Source organism: Channa argus, chromosome 17 (genome assembly GCF_033026475.1).
Source record: "Channa argus isolate prfri chromosome 17, Channa argus male v1.0, whole genome shotgun sequence".
NCBI classification, from domain to species: Eukaryota; Metazoa; Chordata; class Actinopteri; order Anabantiformes; family Channidae; genus Channa; species Channa argus.
This window is the reverse complement of record NC_090213.1, coordinates 13,553,326-13,577,577: the sequence shown is the minus strand read 5'-3', so window position 1 is coordinate 13,577,577 and position 24,252 is coordinate 13,553,326. Positions and strand designations below refer to the sequence as shown.

Below are 24,252 nucleotides of genomic sequence, written 5' to 3'. Positions count from 1 at the left end.
GTGTGTGTGCGTGTGTGCATGTGTGCGCATGTGTGTGTGGCTGCAAGCATGGGTAGCAGCTTCCATGACAAAGTAAAGGCCTGAAACTCCCCAGCTTGCAAAAAGACTGTGGTCATGTGGTCAACACTTCTCAGTAAAATGAGCCTTAGGGGAAAGTTGGGTGAGGGGCCGGGGGTAAAAGATGCGAGAGCAGAAATTGAGAAAACGTCACATGTGTATTGCAGTCAGTGTGTGTGTGAATGTGTGCACCTTTTGTGCATGTTCCTGTTTTGCAAAGTGCAGATGCACTGTGGTTTTACACTCCTCCCATGATGCTGCTTTATGTGGTTATTGATAGAATATGGTTTCAAATGATAAAACGTGAAAAACTATTACCGTAATTTTAATATTCTGATATTTATAGCTCCTGAAAATTACAATATTGATTGAAAAAGGAAAGAATTAAACTTTTAATATAGCTGGGTTTTTTTAATCTAATCATTTCTACTCATTTAAACTCAGGGGTCTTTCAACCGCAAATAGTCTTTGTATATGATCTGAGGTTAGAAAACAAACAGGTTAGCACCTGCTGACAAAAGCTTTGTTTATGAACACATTTTATAAAAACATAAGGTCAGTATTGATATTGATACTAAAATCACTGAATATATTGCTTTTTTCTGAATAATTTTCTTTTTCTAGACATTAAGGGTGTGTGTAAAGTATGCAGGAATGGGAATGATGAGGTGACTGAAAAATAAAGAAGATAACAGCAATTACATTCTCGTATACCACATGTCATGATATATGCTGATGCACAGTGGTGGAGTACTTAGCGCTGCCACCTCACAGCTAGAAGGTCTGTAGTTTGAATCCACTGGCTAGTGATGTTTGCATGTTCTCCCTGTGCTTGTGTTGATTTCTTCCAGCTTTCACTTACAGTCCAGATACATGCAGGTGGGGTGAATTGCTGACTAAATTGGCAGCCTGGTGGGGGGGCCGGGGGGCCTGGGGAGTGAGATGACTGGAGACGGACACTGTGGTTTATGGTCAGCACCGCCACAAGTACACCTATGGCTACCTTTTACACACACACACACGCACACAAACACACACACACAAACACACACACACACACACACACACAAACACAGTTTTAACCACACAGAAGATAACATAACCTCATTTAGATCAGGCCATGATAAAAATCCTTGTTTGGAATTAAAATGAGAAAGAAAAGATTGTCACCAAAGTTTATTTGGAAAATAAACCCTTTTTGAATGTCCATATTACGTACTTGGTTCTTCTCGAGTATTAAACATTAAGATGGATTTAATGTCCAAGTGTTGGCTGGGTAGAAATGATCTGATATGACCTGACTACACATGTGGGTGGTTGTAAATTTTGTTTAGGTGTGTGTTAGCTTGCAATACTTACTGTGTCTTTCAATGTGTATTTAAATTTGACAGAATTAATGCGTCCTTAGTTGCATAGTACAGACATTAACATAAAACCCCAGAAGCTGAGTACAGCAGAAACCTTCTGCCTGCATACTCAAACGGAAACCTGTGGTTTGTTACACAGGTAGGGGTAAAGTGCAACAAGAACGTACAAATATGGACGTGTGAAAAGCCAACTGAAATCTTAAAAAATCTCCTTAAGAGGGAAAATCACACTTATTTCAGCCTCATATTATAGTGCAGACAAAATTTTGTTAAAATAATTTAGTGTGTACACTGATGGTCTTTTGAAAAATAATTTCAAGTTGTCCCATGTGAACAAAGGTAAACTTTAACAAGAACAGAAAACTGCAGCAGCTACTTGCAGCCAAATACACTCTAACTCTGAAATTTTTATTTGTTAATTACAATTTAAAATAATTATGTTTGGTCAAATGCAGGGATTATTAATGGAAAAGTCTGACAAAAAATATAAAGAAATCTGAACTTGATTGCTATTATTAGATAGGACAAGATACATACAAATATTAAAGAAAGAAATATTTAAAATGTATTTAAAGCTTTCTGCAGCTTACGAAGCTGTACAAAGATTATGAAATTTCCTGTACAAAGTAAATTAAAGCTTGGTTGGGAAAGTTTGAAATGGAAAGTCCGCTTTGGGGTGGGTAGGGAGACAAAGGCGTGACTTGCCAGTATCACAGATCAGCATATTAGATCATGGGATCACTTCACTTTCTTTAGATTTTGACCTTTTCTGATTTTGATGACCTCAGCAAATATCAAAGTTAATGGGCCTATTTTTACATTTATATATGAAAATACAGATGGATGCGTGCGCTATCCCTTTAAGTCTATACCCTTCAGTTAGGTTGAGTTGATTTAACTCATGTGCTATGATCATATTCTACACATCCACTGTGCATTGTTCTTCCCACAACACTGAAGAACTTTTTAAAGTCAACTTAGCTACACACTGAAGTTAAACACTCAACAAATATGAACTTAATCTTAATTACAAGCTATTTAGACAACATGTATGGTTAAAATTTCACACTGAAACATATTTTATTGTTAAAGAAAATTCTGGATTTGACCTCCCTCTAGAGTCGGCACGAGGACCCAAAGTTCACTGTATATCAATTTAAAGTTTAACTCTAAAGACAAAGCCTGTGTTGAAATACATTTCTACTTTTACTTCAGAAGATGACATCATCTGGAAGAGCATTTTGTTAGTATGAGCTAGATGACATTAGTTGGAGGGTTGTTTGTCATCATTTGAAGAGTTGAAGCAGAGGGAGGCTTTAGTATAAGGCTTATTACCACTCATACAAATTGAAACCACAGTACAAATTGAAACTAACAGATCATTTCTGGACCTCCTGTGGATAGTGTTGTTGGCTAAGACTGTGGGAAATACAGCATAGTTGAAATACAAAAATAAACAAAATATATTTAATTTATTACAGAGTAATTGATGCACACAGTAAAGACACCTTGCTCGGGGTGTTTCTCCCGGCCAGCAGGTCATCTTGTTGCTGCACTGAGAAAAAGAAGGGAGGAGCCAAACTACAAAAACATTCAGCAAGAATTACAAGTCTGCAGGTAGTTGTAGTTTACTGTAATGTAACAATAACACATCCACCACTCTGAACAAATGAGAGAAGATTTTGAAACATTGAACTGACTATATATAGTTTGAAATCAATCCAACCTATAAGAAACAGGCTTGTGGAGCTGGGACAGCGTGACCAGTGGGTGGCAGCAAAGATGTAAGAAGAGGAGAGCAGAAGACGTTAGACTTTGCTATTTCTGTCTGTTTTGGATGTCTTCAGTGTGATGAAATGTGTAACTTTGCTTCTTTGTCTTCCAGAAAGACCAACAGATTAAACTGGTCTGAGTAGAGAAGTTGTGTTTTGGACTAAGGCTTAGAGGGACATTTGAAAGCTCAGATAATTTCACTCTCTCAGAAATTTGATTTGGTTTGGACTTGAACTTGTATTAAAATGTCGGAGTAGAATAGCAGGGATTAATTGCCAACCTGTGAATTTGTCATTTTTAACAGGATTTAACACTGTTATGTTTATATATAGGCTTTGTGTTTTCTGAGAATATGTCCTGCTTGTCAGTGAAAAAGGAAAACATCCTCTTCTCATCCTGACCCATGACAAGTTCAGATAACAGAAGCTCATTTGTCAACTGATACAGTGTTCCCTCGGTTTTCATTCACAGTGGCGACTCTCCAGGACGACTATCCTGTGTGCAGGAAAAATGCTAAAGACTGCAAATCAATGTGGGACAATTATAGCACAGCAAGTCCATTTATCAGGCTGTAAAAGCCTCAAGAAAATAGTGCGGAGGAGGAATTCAGTCATTTGGGAGCAAAACAAGAATCTAAAAAGTGACATTTCAGAAATCTATAAAGTTTGCTGTAAAGAGTGCAGCATGTGATCACATGAACTGAAGTAGTGTAGCAACAACAACTACTACTCGTCCCAACAGCCTGTATAATGTTCATGTTGTTGCTTTTTGTTGCTCTTTTCATTTCTTTTCTCTCTTCACTTTCCTCTCACCCCAACCAGTCAGCCTGGTTCTGCTGGAGGTTTCTCCCGTTAAAGGCAGTTTTTCCTCTCCACTGTTGCCTAGGGCTTGCACAGGGGGGATTTGTTGGGCTGCCTCTACATACTTGTGTAGTCTGAACTTTATTCTGTAAAGTGCCTTTAGATGACTTTGTTGTAAATTGGCTCTATATAAATAAAGTTGAATTGAACACATTTATGAGGAAAACCATCTAGTGTTTTACCATAAGAGCAAAAAGGGGTCTGCCTAAAAAGTACTTAAGTAATACTGCAATAATGATTTTTAAATACCCCTATATACTACATGGAATTTCCTGTAGTAATAATAATCTGCTTGAATAAGAATCATGAAAATGTATTATTGTGTGGATTATAAAATTATTATCAATATCTTGAATCGGCATTTAGCTCGTCTATTACAGAAAAACTGTTACAGATGTCAAAAAGAAAAATTAAAAAAAGAACTTTAATTTATCTATAATTCTCATACAGTGACGTCCTGGAGATTAAGTGTCAGGTATTTCAAGTGGAAATCATAATACAAGGAGGAAATTTCAGAACACAGCATTCTGATACGGCGTCTTATTGTCCTGTGCAACAAATTTGGTGAATTATTGTTGTGTTGCTTTGTTTCCCAGAGATACTCTATCACCCTACAGGCCGTTTTATAACTGAATGAAGCTGATGTAATAGATGTAATCGATTTTTTTACAATCATAGTGGAACTTAATTTAACATGACAGCTGGATCTTTCTGACACAGAAATACTTTTAAATGTATTCTGTCACAACACCGATTGTTTCTGATACGTTTACTAGTTTCTAAACTTTGTTAAAGAATCGTTGGATCAAAGTTCAGACTTTTTTGGCATTGACAAGACTTTTCTATAAAACTTGAGGTGGAAATGCATTGCATGCAATGCATTGTGAATACATCTGTTCCTATGTTTGTGTTTGCGTGCATGTGATCACAGGAAGCTGACCTTGTCCATGGCCTATGTTTAAGCCAGGAAGGGGTTTAAGGAATGACGAGCAGGACTTCAGGTTACTTTTAACACACACAGACGGAGTAATTGCTTCCTGCAGCCACAGGAAACATAGCAGAGACAGATGAGCTGACAGAGGTTCAAATTAAAGTTGACATGGGATTTATTGTGTCTATTTTTTATGGTTTCTGAGAGGATTTCAGTCACCTACATTCAGCTAAATGAACTTTTATATTTACAGAGCACATTAGGTTTTTTTTAAGATTCTTACTTTGAATGTAATGACAACTTTCATTGTTTGAAATGTTAAGAAACGTTTAATAAAATCTAGTAGGAACATAACTGTTATACATTGATGTAGAAGAAAAGTCACATGAATTAAACTAAATGTGAGAGAACTGTTTCTTATTATTTTAGATGAAACTTAATACAGTAAGGCATAATTTTTTTGAGTCACAGACAGTGTATTTTGTTTTGTTATCATGCCTTGCTCTTGAAGTTCCTGTCACCATGGAGACAGAGGGCAATTTACAGTAAGGTGCAACTGTTCGGCCAACCTTGTGACCGCTGCACCTTCAAGCACACACTCATCAAAGCAGTAATGAATTGTGACTCAGACAGAGTCACAAGTGGATGTGTCAGTGCTCTCTGGTCTGAGCCTGGTTCAGTCTCTTGCAATGGGATCACCTGGATTTGGTTGTGTGCTCCACCAAACAACATTTTGCAGTGTGTGGGGTAGCTGGGGGGGGGTCGTGCCCTTTGCTTCTGGTGTTTCTCGTTAGTAAAAGTTTAAATACAATATAAATAAATATAATGTATAAATATAGTAATGCGCTGATAATAAATAGAGGTAATCCTCCTGGTGAAGCTGGAGGGTGTAAAGAAACAGCTGTGTTCATTCCAATACCAGTATTTCCTCTCTTCAGTCTCCCCTGTGTTCTGAAGTCATGTTTATGAACTTTTAAAACAAAGAAAGGAGAATCTGTCTAATTTTAATATATCTTCAATGTTAAGGCTCCAAGGGTCGAGATCATTATTACACGTGTTTAAGTTTAATTTTATTATGGTTAGGGTTAGTATTAAGAAATAAACACTTTACATAGAATATTTCTCCACATGTGCCAATATGTGCTTATGAGCACACAGTAATTTGTCATCATCAAACTCTATTACTGACTAGTACATAATCAGATTTCATCATCTTCTTTTATGAGTTTTTCTCTTTTATTTTTTATTTTTGTCCTTTTAGCTTATCCCTTGCCCTTGAGTTCAAGGTCACCACAGCGGAAAATTGTCCACATGATGATTTGGCACAGTTTTTACACCGGATGCCCTTCCTGAGGCAACCAAGCCCCAATTTCTACCGGGCTTGGACCGTCACTGCACAGCTGGGGATGGGAATGGGCTGTTGGGGGTTCAGTGTCTTGCCCAGAGACACTTCGACACATAGCCAGGACCGGGGATCGAACCACTGACCCTGTGGTCGGTGGATGAGTGCCTTGCCAACTGTGCTACAGCCGCCCCAATCTGAGTATACTTTAGGATATCTATTCCCTTTGCTTTTTTAATACATTCAGTGGCAGTTAACTAAATTAATAGTGAATTAGGGACCAATAGGATGTTTGCCAACATCCAATTACTAATCATTTTAATATAATTATCTTCTCACCGTCATGACAACTAATGAAGACAATGTGATGTAGTGGAAAGCTGTAAAAAAGGAAGTTATCATCCAGTCAAAGCTATTTTATTTCGTCGTTTTCTGTTTTTCCCAACATCTCCTTTTCCAGTGTGAGACTCCAAGATCAGCTGGTGATTATTACAGTTTTGACACACATGACATTAACATGTGTGTCTGTGCATATGAGGTGTGAAGAGCATTATCATTTCCTCACATGTGTGGGTGTATACGTTAAATCCTGATGTAAAGCTTCCTCATCCCTGCTTTTTCACCAAACACAGACATTCATATCTTGCATACACACACACACACACACACACACACACACACACACACACACACACACACACACACACACACACACACACACACACACACACACACACACAGACATACACACACTAGTATACATGTTGACAAACCAGTTCAAGGCATATTGTGTTCTTCCCATAAAAGATAAGATACCACATAAACCAGAGACAAACATGTTTGGACTGGCTCAGACTCTTAACTTTCTGTCCTCTCTGTCTGTTTCCGTCTCACTCTGTGTCTGTGTGTCTCTCTGACATGTTTCCGGTCTCCACCGTTTTCTGATTTATCTACAATTTCAAAATACATAAATAAACACCAATGATTGCTGTTTGAATTTCTGTCCTTTTAATTTCTTAAATGTAATTAATTTCTGTGATATATTCTTAACAACACACACTGACATTTACACACACCACCAAAACGTTTTTACTTATAAATTCTGTACTTGAGAAGATCAATAAATCACTATGAGTATCTGCACATACTTGTGTTATTTCTTCTCATAATAAGTCTAGGATATACATCTGATGCTTTAACTATAATGTAGGCTTGAGGAAGATGTGGCGTGTCTGTGTAAATGTGTGTAATGACTTAGAATCAAGGTGGGCCAGGCAGGAAGCGGTGGAAAAAACAGAACCTTCTGTTCCGAATCTTTCCTTTGTGTGTGTTAAAATGTGTTTGCGTGCGCAATGTGTGGGTAAGACTAATGTCGATACTTCCTGACTCACACTCTCAAATGCAACACACGCACACGCACACACACACACGCAGTCATTGATGTAATGCACTCTAAAACCCAGACTTCAGCCCTCTGAAGTTGTGTGGACCATACATACAGATTTACAGTAAAAGCACAGATACACAGAGAGGGGTGTAAAAGGATTTTAAACTGAAAATATTCCACTTTAGTCAAATCTATACATAAATATGCATAAGTATGATCTCATTTCTTAATCCATTCATGTATATTTTCTGTGTGAGAATCCAATTTTAAATTTTTTAGTATGTTATCTTATGATGAAGACTTGCAAGCCAAAAGTCTGGCCCTGCCATGAAAAATATTATATTCACATATTGTATTGTAATGAACCTTTTTACCCCAAACTTCAACTGTGTCTATTAGAGTTCCCTACAGTGTGACTGTGTACACAACATGAGGGTAGTAAACCCAGAAGTCTTAAACCATAAAAAGCCCTTTGAATTTGGCCCAAATGACTTCACAATAAAATAGAGTCATCACTAGGATGGTTCTGAGATAAAGCCTGTCCACACAAAAGCAGAAAGGCATGTACGCGTTGACACATTTGCCCTCATTCATATCGAGTTCACTAAATAATTCAGTGATTCGTATTGTGGTTGTACGGTGCATTTTTTGGTGCTCGTTTTTTTAAGTTGTTTTTAGGAATAATAATCCAGAAGCCCGTTTAGACCATTTTTCTGTAACAACTTACCTGTTTGCAGAAAGGTGCTAAATGAGAAAATGTGTTCTGAATTTGTTCTATCTAGCAACATGATTTCAAACAAACCAGACAGGAAGTTAAGTATTTGAATTTTTATTAATCTTTGAACTGTTTATGACGACAGAAGAGCAGTGAGGTACAGATGAAACATTGAATTACCGTCTTATAAGATGAAAATAACTTGAAGGACATGCCGAGAATCTACATTAAGATAGTTTCTTATCCACATTTTACTGTCTGCTGTGACTTGTTTATGAAATATGAGATAGTGTTGCATGAAGCAAAGAAGATGACATGGATCATATCCAAAACAGTGTTTATGGAATGCAATCAGTCTTATCAGGTACATCAGATTCACAGTTACAGAAAAGTGACACACAGGAAGGTCATGAACTGGAAATAATTCACTGAAGTAAAATCAGTAGTTGAAAGTGATGAAATTATATATATATATATATATATATATATATATATATATATACACACACACATACTCGTATAATGCTACAGTAGTTCATCAGAACTTTAGCAAAGCAGGATTATATTCATGATATGCACAATTAAATACATGAAATTAAAAAGTTTAATTTCCTTTCAAGAAAGCAAAGAAAGTTTTGAAAATGTTTTGATTCGCATTTTATTAACCTCAGAAAATAAAGAAACAAATGTGGACTCCCTGGTTAGTCAGATTACTTATTGGAATACTTCAAACTCAATAGCCTGTGTAATGTTTAAGACTTGTTAACACATTAAAGTTAGGTTACAAATAATAACACTGGTATATGTGGTCATATGCATACATACATACATACATACATACAATAGACAGAATGTGCCACACAGAACGATGAACGTCTTCACATTAAACATTCAATGTCCCATACAATACAATACAATACAATAATGAGAATGGCAGCACAGATTTACCCATACTATGGTTTCATATGGTTTAAGTCACAGTATTTTCAAATGTTATTATGTTTCAGACCCATGTGAAACCATAACAGAGACAAACAATGAAGTTAATAATTTTTTAGATCATTTTTATGGTGATGAGAGGTGTTACACTACAAAGTGATCCACTCTGTCACTGTCCACTTACAAAACCCAAAGACATAATGCTTTTATTTTACTTTTCTGCATGTTTCCCCACAGTGGTTGAGTTTATTCTCAAGCCACTTTGCAAGGAGACCAAGAAATGAGTTAAACATTTAGATTTTTTTTGGGTTGTTTTGTTTTTGTTGCATCTCTCCCATGTTCTTCCGGTAGTTTATATGAACCACCTTTTTTGCTGTATTCCAGTGCTTCTTGTTTCACAAACGTTTTATCTTACCTCACCTTACCTAACTGGTAAATTAAAATTAAAAAAGGAAATTAAAAAGTTTATTTATTTACGCAATTTTATTTTGAAAGTTAATTAAGATTTTGTTCTAATATGTGAAGGGAAGAGAGACAGTGTCTGTCAGGATGACAGCAAAAGAGGTTGGATATGGTGTTAAGATCTAAATTTGTTAGAGTATTTTTCATTTGTAGTTTCTTGCTCTAATGCTACAGGAATATTCCTATTTTAATTGGGATATTTTTCTGTGTGAGTGGGTGGGGGTATGTACAGGTTTCTAGAGCATGGATATCGTAGTAATGTTACATTTACTCAGGTAATTTTCTCTTGGATGGAGGCACCAGGTGTGCAGGCAGCTCTGAAGGCAGTTCGTGTCCTTCCAGCTTCACCTTTATCAGGTGATTGGCTAATGCAAACTCCTCATCATCCAGCATCCCATCTTTATCGATATCTGCCAGCTTCCATATTTTTCCCAGAACTGTATTGGGCAGTTTTGACTTTACCATCTCCTTCTTAGCGTTGGCTCCTGTCACTTTCCCGTTGACAGGGGATAATGTGTAGAAAATCTCGTCATAAGCTGGTTTGTCACGTGCAACAACCCACTCAACTTCATCAATGCCTTCACCTGCTCCCTCGCCATAGCCGTGGCCAAACGGGCCATCCACGGTGCCATCGAATGCACCACCCTTCACAACTGGGTTAGGGCGCTGGGTTTCTTCTTGGCGCACCAGGACCATTAAGCCAGCAATGTCATTGGCTAACATGTCATCAACTGCCTCCAGGAGTTTAGGTTTCAGAGGCTGGAATTTGTTGAGATCCTGAGCTTGGAGTTGATCCTGGAAGAGATAACACAGAAAACAGAACATCTAAACTTATCTCCTCCAAACCTACATTCCGTTGGCCTTTCCTGTTCACTGTACCTGCATCTTCTTCAGATTGGGAAAATCGCCAGGAGATATCTGATGTTCTCGTTCAATGCGTTTGTATATTTCTCCCAAACTGCCGATGAGTTCTTTCTTTTTGTTCTCCTTCCCAAAGACCGAGGGCATCTCCTTCTTCAGTGAACTGATGATGTAGGCATGTACCTGCATATGGAGAGTAAAAAATGCCCAGGTAGTCAAGAGCCAATTCACTGGGGCAGCTTTTTGGCTTTTTGAGCAGAAATACAAATGAAAACAAGCAACACATCTTTTTACACTGCAAACTCGAGATCTTACCCATAATTACTCACTAAATACAACATACATACACAGATGCAAAGACTTTTACTTTTCAATATATTTGTCACCAGCTGTTGAAGCATGGTGCATGGTTTACATCATTATGTAAACCATGCTCTCATTATAAGAATATCATTCAGTACAGGCGGGTTTCATTTCCTGTTAATTTCTCATACATGTAAATGTCATTTGAATCCAGTATTGGAATGGTGGACTACTCTAACCAGAGCTATATAGCAGAATAAACGCTGAAGATTTGTTGTGATACAGTATAATAAAAATGCCATCCATGTTATCTTTAAACTGCAACCTGGTTTAATTGTTTATTTTCCTAGTGCAAAATAAAAATAAAAGAATTTAAGAGATGTAATGTCCAAAATAATTTGACAGACAAGTATTTTTAAAGATACTAAATCTAGATAGTTCGACATTTACTTATATTTCCAACATCTTTTTATTTTCATTGTTGTCCTAAATTTCTTATTACTGCGCTTCTTTTAATTTTTATATATAAGAGCTTTTGATAAGTGTTTCAAATAAAACAGCAACAGCTGTTTCAATTATGGACTCTAGAGACTCTTAGCCCTTCTTAAACCCTATTAGCAAAATCCGATAACAAACATTTGTTATTAATATTGAACTGAAACCAACCATTAACCAAAAGTAATGGTACAATCTACATTTGTAATGTTGTTGAGGTTTCACATGTGTGTCCATGCATGCACGTCATGTCCTATAGGCTCACCACAAAACACACACATACACACACCCTTATCAGGTGTCAAACAGGAAAACGGCACTCTCGGCTTGATAACTCTGTATGTGTGCATGTTTGAGTGTGTACATCCTCTGCATTTCCTGGGGCTAAAACAAGCAGTGGGCTATTGCCTCTCACACCTGACGTTCTCTGCTGAAAGGAAACAGGAGGAGTACAGAAACAATTGGGAGTACGGACGCAAAGAATAGTCGTGTTTGTCTGGTTTTATTGGTTCTGTGGCAGTGAAAGGCTTTTTCTGTCAAGGTTTAACATCTGAAAAGGGTGGAGAGTGTCAGTGAGTGATGGAAGGGAATAAACAGGAAACATACACATCCACACCTGTGCTAAATGTCCAACACTGTCAGAGCAGGAGTTCCTTTAGTTTAGTTTATTACAAATGTAGGAGTACAGAAGTATTATCACTTTCTGTATGAGTAGGAAATGCAAGTTAGATATTTACTAGTACATGTAATTACTAATCACTAATTGTTAACACAACTGGACTAAAGCCTGCTTCTCTGTTGGTGGGTCGAATCTGTTTCTTTCCTACTGTACGTACCTTGGCTAGTCTTGCCCTCTTGATCAGGTCATTGAGTTTTCTAAGGGCTGCGTTCCTTGGTAAAGATTGAATGTCCTTAAATAAGTCCTGTTCCTCTGCCTCAAACAGCTTCCTGTTGTCCGGAATCAGCAAAGGGTGGGACCAGAATGAACCAATGTAGACACGAATAACCTGGCAGAGACGGAGACAGAGGGGACATTAAAAGCAGGTATTAACCGAGATAAAGAGAATGGCATAAAACACACAATCCATGTAGAAGTCCAACAACTCATCTTATGATATGGGGAAAAACACAGAGAGGGGTTTATCAGCAACACTACGAATGAACAGTGTGGTGTTAAACTGCTGCCAAGGCAGCTACAGTATGACTCCCATTTTTGAGTATTAAAAACAGCATTTTTTAAATTTTATTCTCCAGCATTAAATGCACATTCTACACTTTCCAATTTCCACATGCTCTACTGATCTCGGCTCTATGCAGGCTTTTCATGTCACATGACATTTGCAGGGGTTTGGAGTTTCCTTTTAGAAAACCTATAGAAGTGGTAAAGTGTCTTTAGCTTGTCTTACAGCTCTTGGCTACAATACCTCAGGGGTGTTGACGATTTTCCCTAGTGACCACATCAAAGCACCGTAAACTCTCATCAACTGCTGGGTCTCTATCTGGTCAGCTTTGTTCAGCACAACCCTGAACAAAAAGGGGAGAAAACAGTGGTGACACTGACAAACAGTTTCTCTCAATAATTGCTTATGTGCTTATTATATGTGCTTATAAGCCTCTAAAGCTGATGTGCATGCATGGCCTGAGCAGCTGTACATGTCTCCTTTGCTTAGCTTTGATTATCTAATTCAAGCAATCCTAGATTACCTGATCTTGTCTTCGTGGTTCTTCAGGGCCTTTATCACCTCTGAGAACTCATCAGAGATGTCCAGTTTGTGGGCATCAAACAGTAATATGATCCTGTCCACTCGCTCTGCAAACCACTCCAGGACAGCTGCAAAGTCATAGCCTGGGAGGACATAGACGAAGAAGGGAGAAAAATGCAGGAAAAGAGTTGGGGTGTATGAAAAAAAAGAAGTGAAATTATAATTCCAAAGAAGGAATAGGGAGTGTAGATTGAAAAAAAGAGAAAGTACAAATAACAGATCATTAATTGTGTATTCTTTTATTTCCCTGTGTATTTGCTACTATCCAAACAGGACAACATGAATGAATGACAGGAACAGTCCATGCTGCCTTAAAAAGGTACAGATCAGTAGATCATATGCTTTACTGCTGCTGGTTAATGCCGATTATTTTAACCCAAGGTCTGAACAATGTGCCTTGACTGTAATATTGCCATATTCCCAGAAGAAGCCATTATGATGGCTTTGGGTCATTGAAGGGGCAGTGTGAAGGACACTCTTATTACATCATGTTGAGAGAAAAGAATGTCTGTTTACTGATTGATATAATGCTGCCAAGGTTTAAACTAAGGAGCTTTTTAGTTTGAAAATAATGAGGGATGGTTGTTTTAATGTTTGTACAGCATTGTAAATGAACTAGTTTGACTTTTAACACTTGTTGGTTTAAACAAGTGCAATACAATGGTGACCTGATGAATTAATTAATGCATAAGTTAAAATGCCTTTTAATGAATGATGAAATAAATTAATCAACAACAGGGGTCTCCTAGCAGGAGTACTCCTTTGACTTTTTATCCTGCTCAAGGACAAAACTGACCCTTACCTGGAGAAATTCCAGCAGATATGAGAGGAGAATAAAGGACAAAGGACAGACTGAAGTGTTAGTGAGTTACAATTTCCAACCCACACAAGGGCAGATAAGAAATGGCAATGGTAAACATGTGATTACTGAATAGCAACCAAAAGCAGTTTGCTGTCAGTTGGTAGTGAGTCAGAGCTTTTGTTAATAAAGTTAAAGTCCAATGGATTTTCTGAAGAGCTATGATTGGGAAAAAAAATCTCTTCAAATAAAACTATCTAATCTATATGCTGCATATGCCATCACTTTGAATATACTTCAGATCTGGAAAAGACTGGACTCTCCTTTCTCCTCTCAAAGAGGCAGCCCCACTACTGCACACATAGCTTTAATGAAAATCCTCTTTTTACATACTGTACTTGCTGAACATCTGCTATTGCTACTGTGGCTGCACCACTACTTCACCGAGTAGAGGAATAGTTACCACTCAAGGTGAAGGATTTATGTAAGAGTTATACACACATACTGAACAAAACTTATTTAAAAAAAATGTTTTTCAAAGCAACATAGGCATATTGAGTGTAGACCAATTCCTCACTGGGATGTAAGCAGAAGTTTGCCAATAGTAGCAATAAGTATGTAGAACATGGGAAATGTTTTAGCTCTCTTTCAGTTTAGTGAGAAAAGTTGAGAAGAAAAATTGAGGGTTAAGGACAAAGATACCTTGATCTGTTTTAGTGATTTATTCTTCACTCAGTGCACATTTCACATGGTACTAAGAATAAAATTTTATATATATATATATATATATATATATATATATATATATATATATATATATATATACACACACACACAAGTATCTAGTTTTACACACACTCTTTACAGGTTGAAACATTCAGTTTACTGCACAAATTAAATGGACAGCCTTATTGTAATAGTGCCCTATGAAAGTCCCAAAAACACAAAAATGTCACTTGTCTATTTAGAAGATGTTTAAATACATAATGAACCAAACTGCTGTTCAAGGAAAGATTCACCTAATAGTATTTAACATTCTGAGGCTCATCAGAATTACTAGTTATCTTTATTGAATTCCATATCTCCTCTATCTGTCCATCACTCTCCTCAACAGCACTGTGAGATAAATCTGACTTAAGCAACTGGCTACTGAGGTAAACTTGAACCAAAATACTTTTGAGACAACCATGAGATACAACTCTGGTGAAGAACATGTAACAGTCTGTAAATTTTTCAAAGTCAAGATATCAGTTTAATAAGCTTTTGGTTTTCAGCTGGTTGTTGGCTCAATTTGTTATCTACAATACCTCCATAAGGACATCTACGCAGGCAACTATAGCCTGACAGCTCCTCGTCTGAATGAACACACACACACACACACAGAGTACAGACAAAGACACCACAGATAATACAAGTAAGTGTGAAAGAGGTCATATTAGTATGCACTACTGAAACATGAAATGCATAAAACAAATTGATGGAAACAAATGGAATGAAAATGAGCACACACAGACACACACACACACACACACTTCACCATGAACATTAGAACTTTCCCCAGAGAAAACACAGCTGTGCTGACTCAGTAGAGATTAACTTTTTTTTAAAATATCTAACAGACAATCACAGGGTCACGCCTCACTGTGCTGTTTATTTGATTTCACAACATGTTCAAGGGACACGTTGACTAAAGAAATAGAAAGTAGAACATAGTTGATGTGGGCCTGCTTTAGTGAAATTACTTTAAAATATAAACTAAGCCTAAAGATTTTATGAGTGCTGACAAATATTTCTCTGCTGTTACTATTTGCAAAGTTGCAGACAACAATGCTGTCATGACAGAAAATGTTTTTATGTTTAGGCCCAGCAGACCCAGCCCAACAGTGAAGTAATGTGCTGAACCCAATGACCATGACTTGTTCTTGGTTTTGTTTTAGACTCTGTAGGTATGCTTACAAATGTTATCATGTCAACACATTGAATTCATTTATTACTTGTGTTGTGGATATCATGGCCTGAAGCTGAACAGGATATGAAAGTGTCCTGGGAGAAGGTTTGTATTTACAAAAAGATGATATTCCAAACTCACAAACGATTTATTTCATTAAAACTTGCTCTGATTGGAAACAGACCTTGTTAAGACAAAAGTACTAATTTAATAAACAGTGTTCATCACTAAAATCACTGATAAATACCAGCACTTATGTTAAAACAAGTACATTGATCTATGAACAATGGACAAAATCACTACTATTATAAATTACCATATTACATCATAGTTATAAATGTAAACATATCTTTGGTGAATAAAAACACAATATAGGGCTTAATTGGAAAAACAGGAAGGCATAACCCTGACAGAGAATGAACTGACCACAGTAAAAGTGAACAAGGGTGTAAGTGTAAATTATGCACTTATTTATCTGAGCTCTTTTGTGGATGGTAGCAGTTGGTATGGCAATGCCAGTGTTTAGCTGTTGGAATGTCAGCCATGCCAGGCACATATCAACATGACAGAAGACTAGAAGACTTTCCTGTAACACCTCACAGTGGCTTTTCACACTGCACTGTCCGCATTCACTTCAAAAATACGGCTGGCATCCACCACTAGTTCAAAATGTAGAACGGATGTATAATTAAGGAATCAAATAGCTATATCTAAACATTTTGAAACTGATAAATGTTCAGTTTTAGTAAACTCTTATGACCTTGTGTCTACCGATAGGATTTCCACGGGAATGAGTCCTAAAACCCAGAAGTTTATAGCATTTCCGGATCTCTCTTCCCTAAGTCTGTGGGGTTTTTTTGAATGGGTTTTATTTGTAATGTTTGATCTGTAGTTAGTAATTGAAATGTCAATGGAAAAATCCCAGTGGCTTTTTTGTCGAGGTAAACAGGGAAATGCTAACTTAAGCTAACCTACAAAGAAACGTCATACATATGGGAGTATATATTCTATGGATAAGCAAAGAAAGAGATGCAAATATGATGATATCAAGAAAATTATACTAATAATTACATTAAATCACCCTGGTTCACTCTCTAGAGGCCTGGTGGCTCAGTGGTAGAGCATTGGTTTGGGATGCAGAAGGCAGTGGGTTTGAATCCCACCCCACTAGGTGTGGCCCCAGCCAGCAAGGGCAATCTTGGTGCCATTCCTAAGCCCAGATAAATTAAAAAAAGAGAAAGATAAAAAAAAAAACACACACACACACACACACATATATATATATATATATAAAAAATAATAATGGAAGAGTTGCGGCAGGAAGGGCGTCCGGCTTAAAAGCACTTGCCAAATCCACATGCGAACATGTTCTGCTGTGGCGACCCCTTGGGATGAGCTGGAAACCGTTGATATTTTGACCCTGGTTCACTCGCTCACTCTCACTGGGATCATTTTAGTTTCTTAAATTGTGCTATTTTCACAGAATAGCTAACGATATCAGTAATAAAAACATCTACATGCGATTATAAGATTCTTCTTGTAGCACTGCTAATTTGATTTTATCTAATGAATAAAGCACCTGCCTGTTGTAATACATACATACAGGCATAATACTAATAATATTAATATAAAGTGTACCTCGATTAGTACACAATTATGTTTTGTCTTTGTCCTGAGTTCACAATGGGCCATTCTAAACACAAGAAGAAGAATTTATTTAAAGCAAAAAAATCTATTCTGACTGATTTTTGCTGTCAATATAAATGTGTATTGAACAAGCCCTTTTAAATCAGTGACTCCTGAGCCCAATGTATCACTGCTTTTCACGTTTTCCATTTAACACAGTAAACTGAGTCTGTGGGGAAGAGATTGCATTTAAAGCTCATCTTTTTGTCGCCGTTTCCTGTTCTTTGAAATGAATGAAGCATAATCTTGCTGATGACTAAAAGCTAAAGTAAACACACACATATGCACACGAGAGCCCAAAGGAAATGCTGACACTGTAGTTTACAGTTCAGCGGGAGTAGGGATCTGCAGCTAAGTGGGGTCCAGTGAACGAACACTAACACACACATGCTCACTCACACACAACATAAACAGTGGATGATAAAAGCTTGAGGGTCTCAAGTGCAGTGTCTTACCACGACTTATTCTCTGTTTCTCTCCAGACAGGATTCCTGGTGTGTCAATCACACTGATGCTTTCCAGCACTGGATTAGGCAGCTGGGCACACACGAACCTACACACGGGGAGAAAAGACATGAAAGTAATGGGACAGAAGTGAAAAATGTTTTAACAACAAACATCATCCCACACCAGACTTCTACCTCACTTCCCTTCTCTCCACTTTCTCCTGCCACCTGCTGTCTCTGGCTTTTTCCTACTGAACAAATACAAACAGATTAGCGGCAGTCCTCATTGTGAACCCCACTAATCTCTATGACAATCAGCATTTCTCCTGTCTCCTTACACTGCTGTAAGGTGGGCACTCACAGAGAGGACACTACTGTAAGAGCAAGAGTAAAGACTTTTTGGCTGTTTCCCTTTTACAGAAGAATGGCTCTGCAAAAATGACATGCTTTCTCTCTCACATTCTGTCTCACTCACTCACACACACACACTGACACACACTCACTCACACACACAGAGCCATTGAAAGAGGAAAGTATGTCCAGTGAGCAAAGGGAAATTCAATCACACTGGAATGTAGAGCTGTTCTGTGGATTCTCGCTGTCCTTCTCCTCCACTTTCCTTCTCAGTCTTTCCTTCTATGTTTACATATTTCACCTTGGTATAACATATTGTATTTTCAGTGTGCATGGAAGGCATCACCCATCAGTTCATCCCTTTAGCTGTGTGCATGTGTGTGTGTGTGTGTGTGTGTGTGTGTGTGTGTGTGTGTGTGCGCGTGTGTGTGTTTGGGGGCTTCTACCTATTGAGAAATGCATTTCCAAATGCGTTGAGCTTTCTGAAGGGCTTCTTGGGGTCAACAACCAAAGCATTGCCAGGGATGACTCCTTCTGTGTCGCCATGCATCACTGCGATAAAGGAATCTGTGGTAGGTTCAGGGCCGATTCGCATTCCAGGAAAATCCTGCTCCAACAGGTAGCTGGTAAGTGAGATATTAAGACATGGCATTAAATTAAACAAGTGGATGGATGGATTTGATTTTCTGATAATCTATACATCAGATAAGAATTAAACGAGCATATATAAAGATCTGGGACAATGAAGAAAAGTGTACAGAGCAATGTGTAGCATAATAGTAAGACATTACAGTAGATTAAAATTATTTTATAAAATATTACACAAGTACTTCTATACTTCTAAGTACTAGTCAATTTTTAATATTTGTATCTTTATGACACGGTAGGTATGTTATTGTACACATATTTAACAGTCATGATATGATGAAAATAGACAAATATCACTCATATTACTAGATTGATTTCGTACATTCATCAGGGATCAGCAATTGCTCAATGTGCTACATCTGCAGCCTCAAGTTTGAAAGAAGTACCACATGCCTTTTCACAATAATTATTCTGAAAGGAAATCAATTTGGATGGTAACACGCAATTCAGAAATAACCAGAAAACAAGTCTGTCCTGAATTAGAAACTGCTGGAACAAAGACTGGGGGAGTTTTACATTATCATAGTCTGGATGGCTGCCATATACCAGTTCCAAAACAAGCAGAATTAAGTGTACTGTTAACCACGTGGACCAACGAAAGGTTTGTCTCAGGAAGAATTTTGTGGTAAGGTAAATCAAAGACGAAGGACATTTGACAGTTAGATAGAGTTGAAGGCCAATGTAGCCTGATGTTACAAATATCTGCTTCCAAATGCAGAATTTTGTATGTTTTAACGTTTACTACTATTTTACTTTTTTTTTGCTGTTTTTCCCCTCTAGGTTTAAACTGAGTAGGGCTCAATATGCCTATGAAACAATCAGAATTTATCAATATTTCAGAAACTGATGATAGTTAGTGGTGTTCCAAACAGAGCGGTGCTAATCCTCCTGTCTAATGCTCAGCAAGAAAGTGAAAAAGCATTTTTTATTGTCAATCTACTTTTCAGGGGCTTTATAAGCTAGCAAGTGAGGTATTGAATTCCAAGAGACTACTGTCAGAAGTGACTCACAGCAAATGTGAACTCATGAAAAGTGACGATTCAATCAATATTCTGCTGCAGTATCTCATATCTTGGACACTAAGGCACTGGCATTTCCAAAAGTGAGGGATTTGGTTTAGTTTCCTATTCTGACGACGCAAACAGTCAAATAAATTAAACTGCCACAGGCTTGTGTGCTCACAGATGATCGAAAACAGATGACTGAGGTGAAAAGGTTTAAGCGATAGGCAACCAAATCTTAGGTTTTATGCCTCTTTGTTTGGTAAGGGCACAGTTGTCAGGAGACTTACAACAACTTCCCCAAAAGAATGATGATTTGTGAATGTGTTTTAAAGCAAATTAGTGTTTGTTCAGTTTACAGCTACAGTAAACTTCTAACCTTGAACATAACTATTGACATGACAATATGGCTGACTTACAACCTGTATGCTTTATGAAAGGTCTAATCCTCTGCTGTTGATTCAGTGACATCACTGCTTCACAATGAGAAGACAAAAAAGAGATTTAAAGGTGAAAGGGCCATAGGTTAAATGTGAGTGTGGGATGTGTATTCATTTTAACATGTACCAGATGTACTGTAAGGATGATTCCCCGATACATCTTCTCCACAAACAGACACCTTGTCAGAGGAGCCAGCAGTGCCTGGCAGAGCCATCTCTCTGCATATCCTATACTGTACATGTGATAGGGATGTACAGTATGTGTGGAATTCCAAAATACGTCAGCTCACATGTAAACTAATTTGTATTTTATATTAGTATTAGTTTGTTCACTTCCTGCCTTTGAGATTACAATGACAATGGCAGGGACAGGCTTTACCAAACCACTACTACAAGTTTATGAGGTTTAAAGCATTGAAATAACTAACAATCTACTTTTTAATGAAAGACAGAAGGCAAATATTGGTCATCATAACACTTATGATATACTTATACATCATTTGTATTCTGTTAATGATTTGAAGTCACATTTGAGAGAACTGAAAAACAAAAACAATAAAAACAAGACGGGCCACATTACTGACTTCTGAATCAACACCAAAGAAGGGTGGTAAATAACCCACCATCAGCTGTCTCTACATCCATTTTCCCTTTCACTTAGCTGCCAGACAGAAAAATTCATTCACAGTGTTGTAATACAATCATTATTGTATCAATGCCGCTATACAAAATGGAGAGGATAATGAACCCATTCATATTTACACTTGACCTTCTGACAATGTACAAAAAAGCACTTCTTGTACTCTAGTTTAGGCAAGATTAACAAAATTAGCAGACCACACATCCACATCTTTAAGACATGCACTTCTCTCACAGAGTGAGAACTTATGAAAAAAGAGAGTAGCCATGAGAGCTGCGGTTCTGACTGAGGGTTACTCAGCACTGTGAACGTTCTGCATACTGTCACAGTGTAGGGTCAGGCTGCTGACTAGTGGATGCTGACATAAAAAAAATAAAAAATAAAAACAGACAAGGAGAATAAGTGACAGAAGAGGAACAAGAGAAAGCAGCAGTGTCTGCACTATCCTGTCTTTCAACAGGAAGTCACTAACAGCATCCTCACTCTGGCTTTCAAAGGTTTACCGCTCTAATTAGCTCCAATGCACTGCAAGTGTGTGTGTGTGTGTTTGAGTGTGTGTGTCAGAGGAGCAAGATGTTTAGCAGCAGCCCTGCAGTTCAAAGGAGTCCTAACACCCAGCTGCTAATATCTCTCCCTGTCACACACTTACCAATACTACAGAAATGCCAGGCTCCGACAGGACCCCTATGCTCAATGTCAGTTTTTATTAAACAAGGTAATGTTTGAAGACAGCAATTAATGACGACAGTAAGACAACTTACACAGCAAATATTTTAATTATAAGTGAAGTTAGGAGTTTACATGTCACCATGTGTGCAACTTTAATTGAGTGCAACCTACAAAAAACCAATACTGCATTCAGATGTTTACCTCACCACTAATATTTGCAACAAAATGATTGTGTAATAGCAAAGCTTGTACATTTTTCCCTCGGTCGATTAAGGACTAGGACGACGCCTCCAAAAAGTACAAAAAATGTTTTTAAAGAATACATCTAACACACCATGTTCATCATTCATCATTTTCAATTATGTGTTTTTATTGCTTTCAAGACCACTTTTGTCCTCTTTTTTCCTCAATTTAATCTCAAACAACTTATTCACTGCTAAAGCAGAGTGTTAAAAGTCAGTTTGGGTGTGTCAGCCTCTCCCTTTGTATCTTTCTGGTGGTCTCCGCTTCATGTGTTCGTGTGAATCAACCTTTTCCAATATGAAGCTCATCACATGTGTGTTTGAGGGTACTGTGTTCTTACCGTATGAAGCTCGTCTTGCCAGTGGAGTACTGTCCCACCAGTAAGACCATGGGCTTGTTGTCAAAGTCAGCATCCTCCAGAGCTGGGGAGTGGAACTCGTGGAACTTGTAACCTTCCTCCAGGGGCAGGAGTTTAGCTTTATAAAGCTTCTTCAGTCCTTCACTGACAGTCTGAAAAACCTCTGGGTCCTTCTTCCTCCTGTCGTCGGTTCCAAGCCAACTGAACATGGCTGCTTTTTTGTAGGACTAGTGTGGTAGGGCTCCTGATCAGATGGATACAGTTCTTGTTGGCAGGTTATTAGAGCTACAATGTATTTGTCCTTTGGAGGATCAGGTACTTGTTTTAAAGTGAGATTGTCCACATATAATAAAAAAGCTCCAAATAAAAACTTTAAAATGTCAGATGTAGATCTAAGGTTAATTGAAAACCACAATAAAACTAGACAAAACAGTGACATACAATAAGAAAAACTGTGAATTGTTGGTATATATTATTGGATAATGTAATTACAAAATGTAATTTCTTTATAAGGTTTTTAAAATCTCACATATGTCCAAGAAAAGAAAAGTGTAGATGGAATAACAGTTCATTAATTAGCTAATAACTATCCATTGGGTAGTGACTTGCTGTTTTTGGTAATTATGTTGATGCTGGGCCTGATGTTATGTTAGGCTAATGTTTGACCATGGCTGAATAAAATCCGTAATGTTGTATCAGTGTATATGAACCTAAACCTGACCTTTCAAATGCACTCTCATCATCGGTCCTGCCAAGTCCAGGCCACTACACTCCCTGGGCCAAAAATGAAAATAATTACTGCTTTCAACTAGTTTTTTGTTTTGTTTGTTTGATTACCAATGTATTTTGGCAAACAGACACTGTCCATTAAAGACTAAATCATTCTAATCATGCACAACATCACGTTACCGCTGTTCAATTTCGCGCAGGAGCTTGCGGAGGAATCCCAGAAATGATGATGCACCGAGCTGCTGTCAAGAGCGCAACCACCGTTATTGTTCAGCCGCTCCCCGCTCTTCTGCTGCCAAACCCACACAAACCTCCTCAGCACTGAGGATTATTTCAGCCTTTTTCTGGCCAAAATTAAGCGGTGATTATTTTTCTGTCACAACACAGCACAGAATGTAGAACCAGCTGATGCCCCGCTGCTCAATATAAACACCGAGTCGAATGAAACCTGAGCCCGGCGGAAGTGCCCAGCGGCTGGCGGTCCGACCCAACGTGGTCCCGCCCCGCTGATGCTGGAGCTGGAGCTGAAGCCGGCTCGGGCGACGCCATGATGGCTGAGGACGGATGGAGGCTGCCGCTAACCAAAGCGCGCCACCATGCGGTTAGGAAAGCGTCACACATTCGCTCTCTAGTGTTTGACTTGAGTCATAATAGTAATAAACGATAGTTTATTAATCAGTGCACCTTCCCAAAATGGCTGACCCCAAAATAGCCCACCACCAGTGCAAATACCACCGCTGAAGGGTGATAGTTACCTGGGGAGAATACTGTACTATTGTAGCTTGTGCTTGGTGTTTATTTTGTTTATTTTGCTACTATTACTATTTCTTTGATTATTCTAGATATATTTCTTTGACTATTCTTTAACTATTCTAGAGGTGGCGGTGGTTTTACATTGCCTACAAGACTCACAGCTATTATTTAATTATAATTAGGCGAGGTTCCTGTGTAAATTACTGTGTAGTGTTGGGTGTAGTACACAGTAATTTACACAGGAACCTCGCCTCAAACTGACAAAAGGACAAAAAGTAAAGCA

The 24,252-nt window shown here is 37.9% G+C and overlaps 1 protein-coding gene across 4 annotated transcripts; it reads right to left on the bottom strand.

Annotated features, from left to right (window-relative positions):
* Positions 1-8,530: 8,530 nt before the first annotated feature.
* On the bottom strand, positions 8,531-23,695 carry ehd3 (EH-domain containing 3). 4 transcript variants are annotated; one of them, XM_067482113.1, is made up of 10 exons: positions 23,397-23,695; positions 23,209-23,261; positions 22,470-22,731; positions 18,935-19,111; positions 18,144-18,241; positions 13,197-13,338; positions 12,917-13,016; positions 12,329-12,499; positions 10,713-10,877; positions 8,531-10,628 (listed from the first exon to the last, which is right to left on the bottom strand). In XM_067482113.1, exons 3-10 carry the CDS (start codon positions 22,694-22,696, stop codon positions 10,101-10,103), a joined length of 1,608 nt encoding a protein of 535 aa, XP_067338214.1. In that variant the 5' UTR covers positions 22,697-22,731; positions 23,209-23,261; positions 23,397-23,695; the 3' UTR covers positions 8,531-10,100. The 4 variants fall into 4 exon arrangements, with proteins under 4 accessions (XP_067338214.1, XP_067338213.1, XP_067338212.1 ...); XM_067482112.1 differs by lacking the exon at positions 23,209-23,261; XM_067482111.1 differs by having other exon boundaries at positions 22,470-23,261; positions 23,397-23,694.
* Positions 23,696-24,252: the final 557 nt, after the last annotated feature.

Coding starts and splice junctions, on each gene's coding strand:
- ehd3 (XM_067482113.1), bottom strand. CDS start 22,696: ATGTTCAGTTGGCTTGGAACCGACGACAGGAGGAAGAAGGACCCAGAG. Junction 13,017..13,196: donor AACCACGAAGACAAGATCAG/GTAATCTAGGAT, acceptor CTTTTTGTTCAG/GGTTGTGCTGAACAAAGCTG. Junction 12,500..12,916: donor AAATCGTCAACACCCCTGAG/GTATTGTAGCCA, acceptor CGTCTCTGCCAG/GTTATTCGTGTCTACATTGG.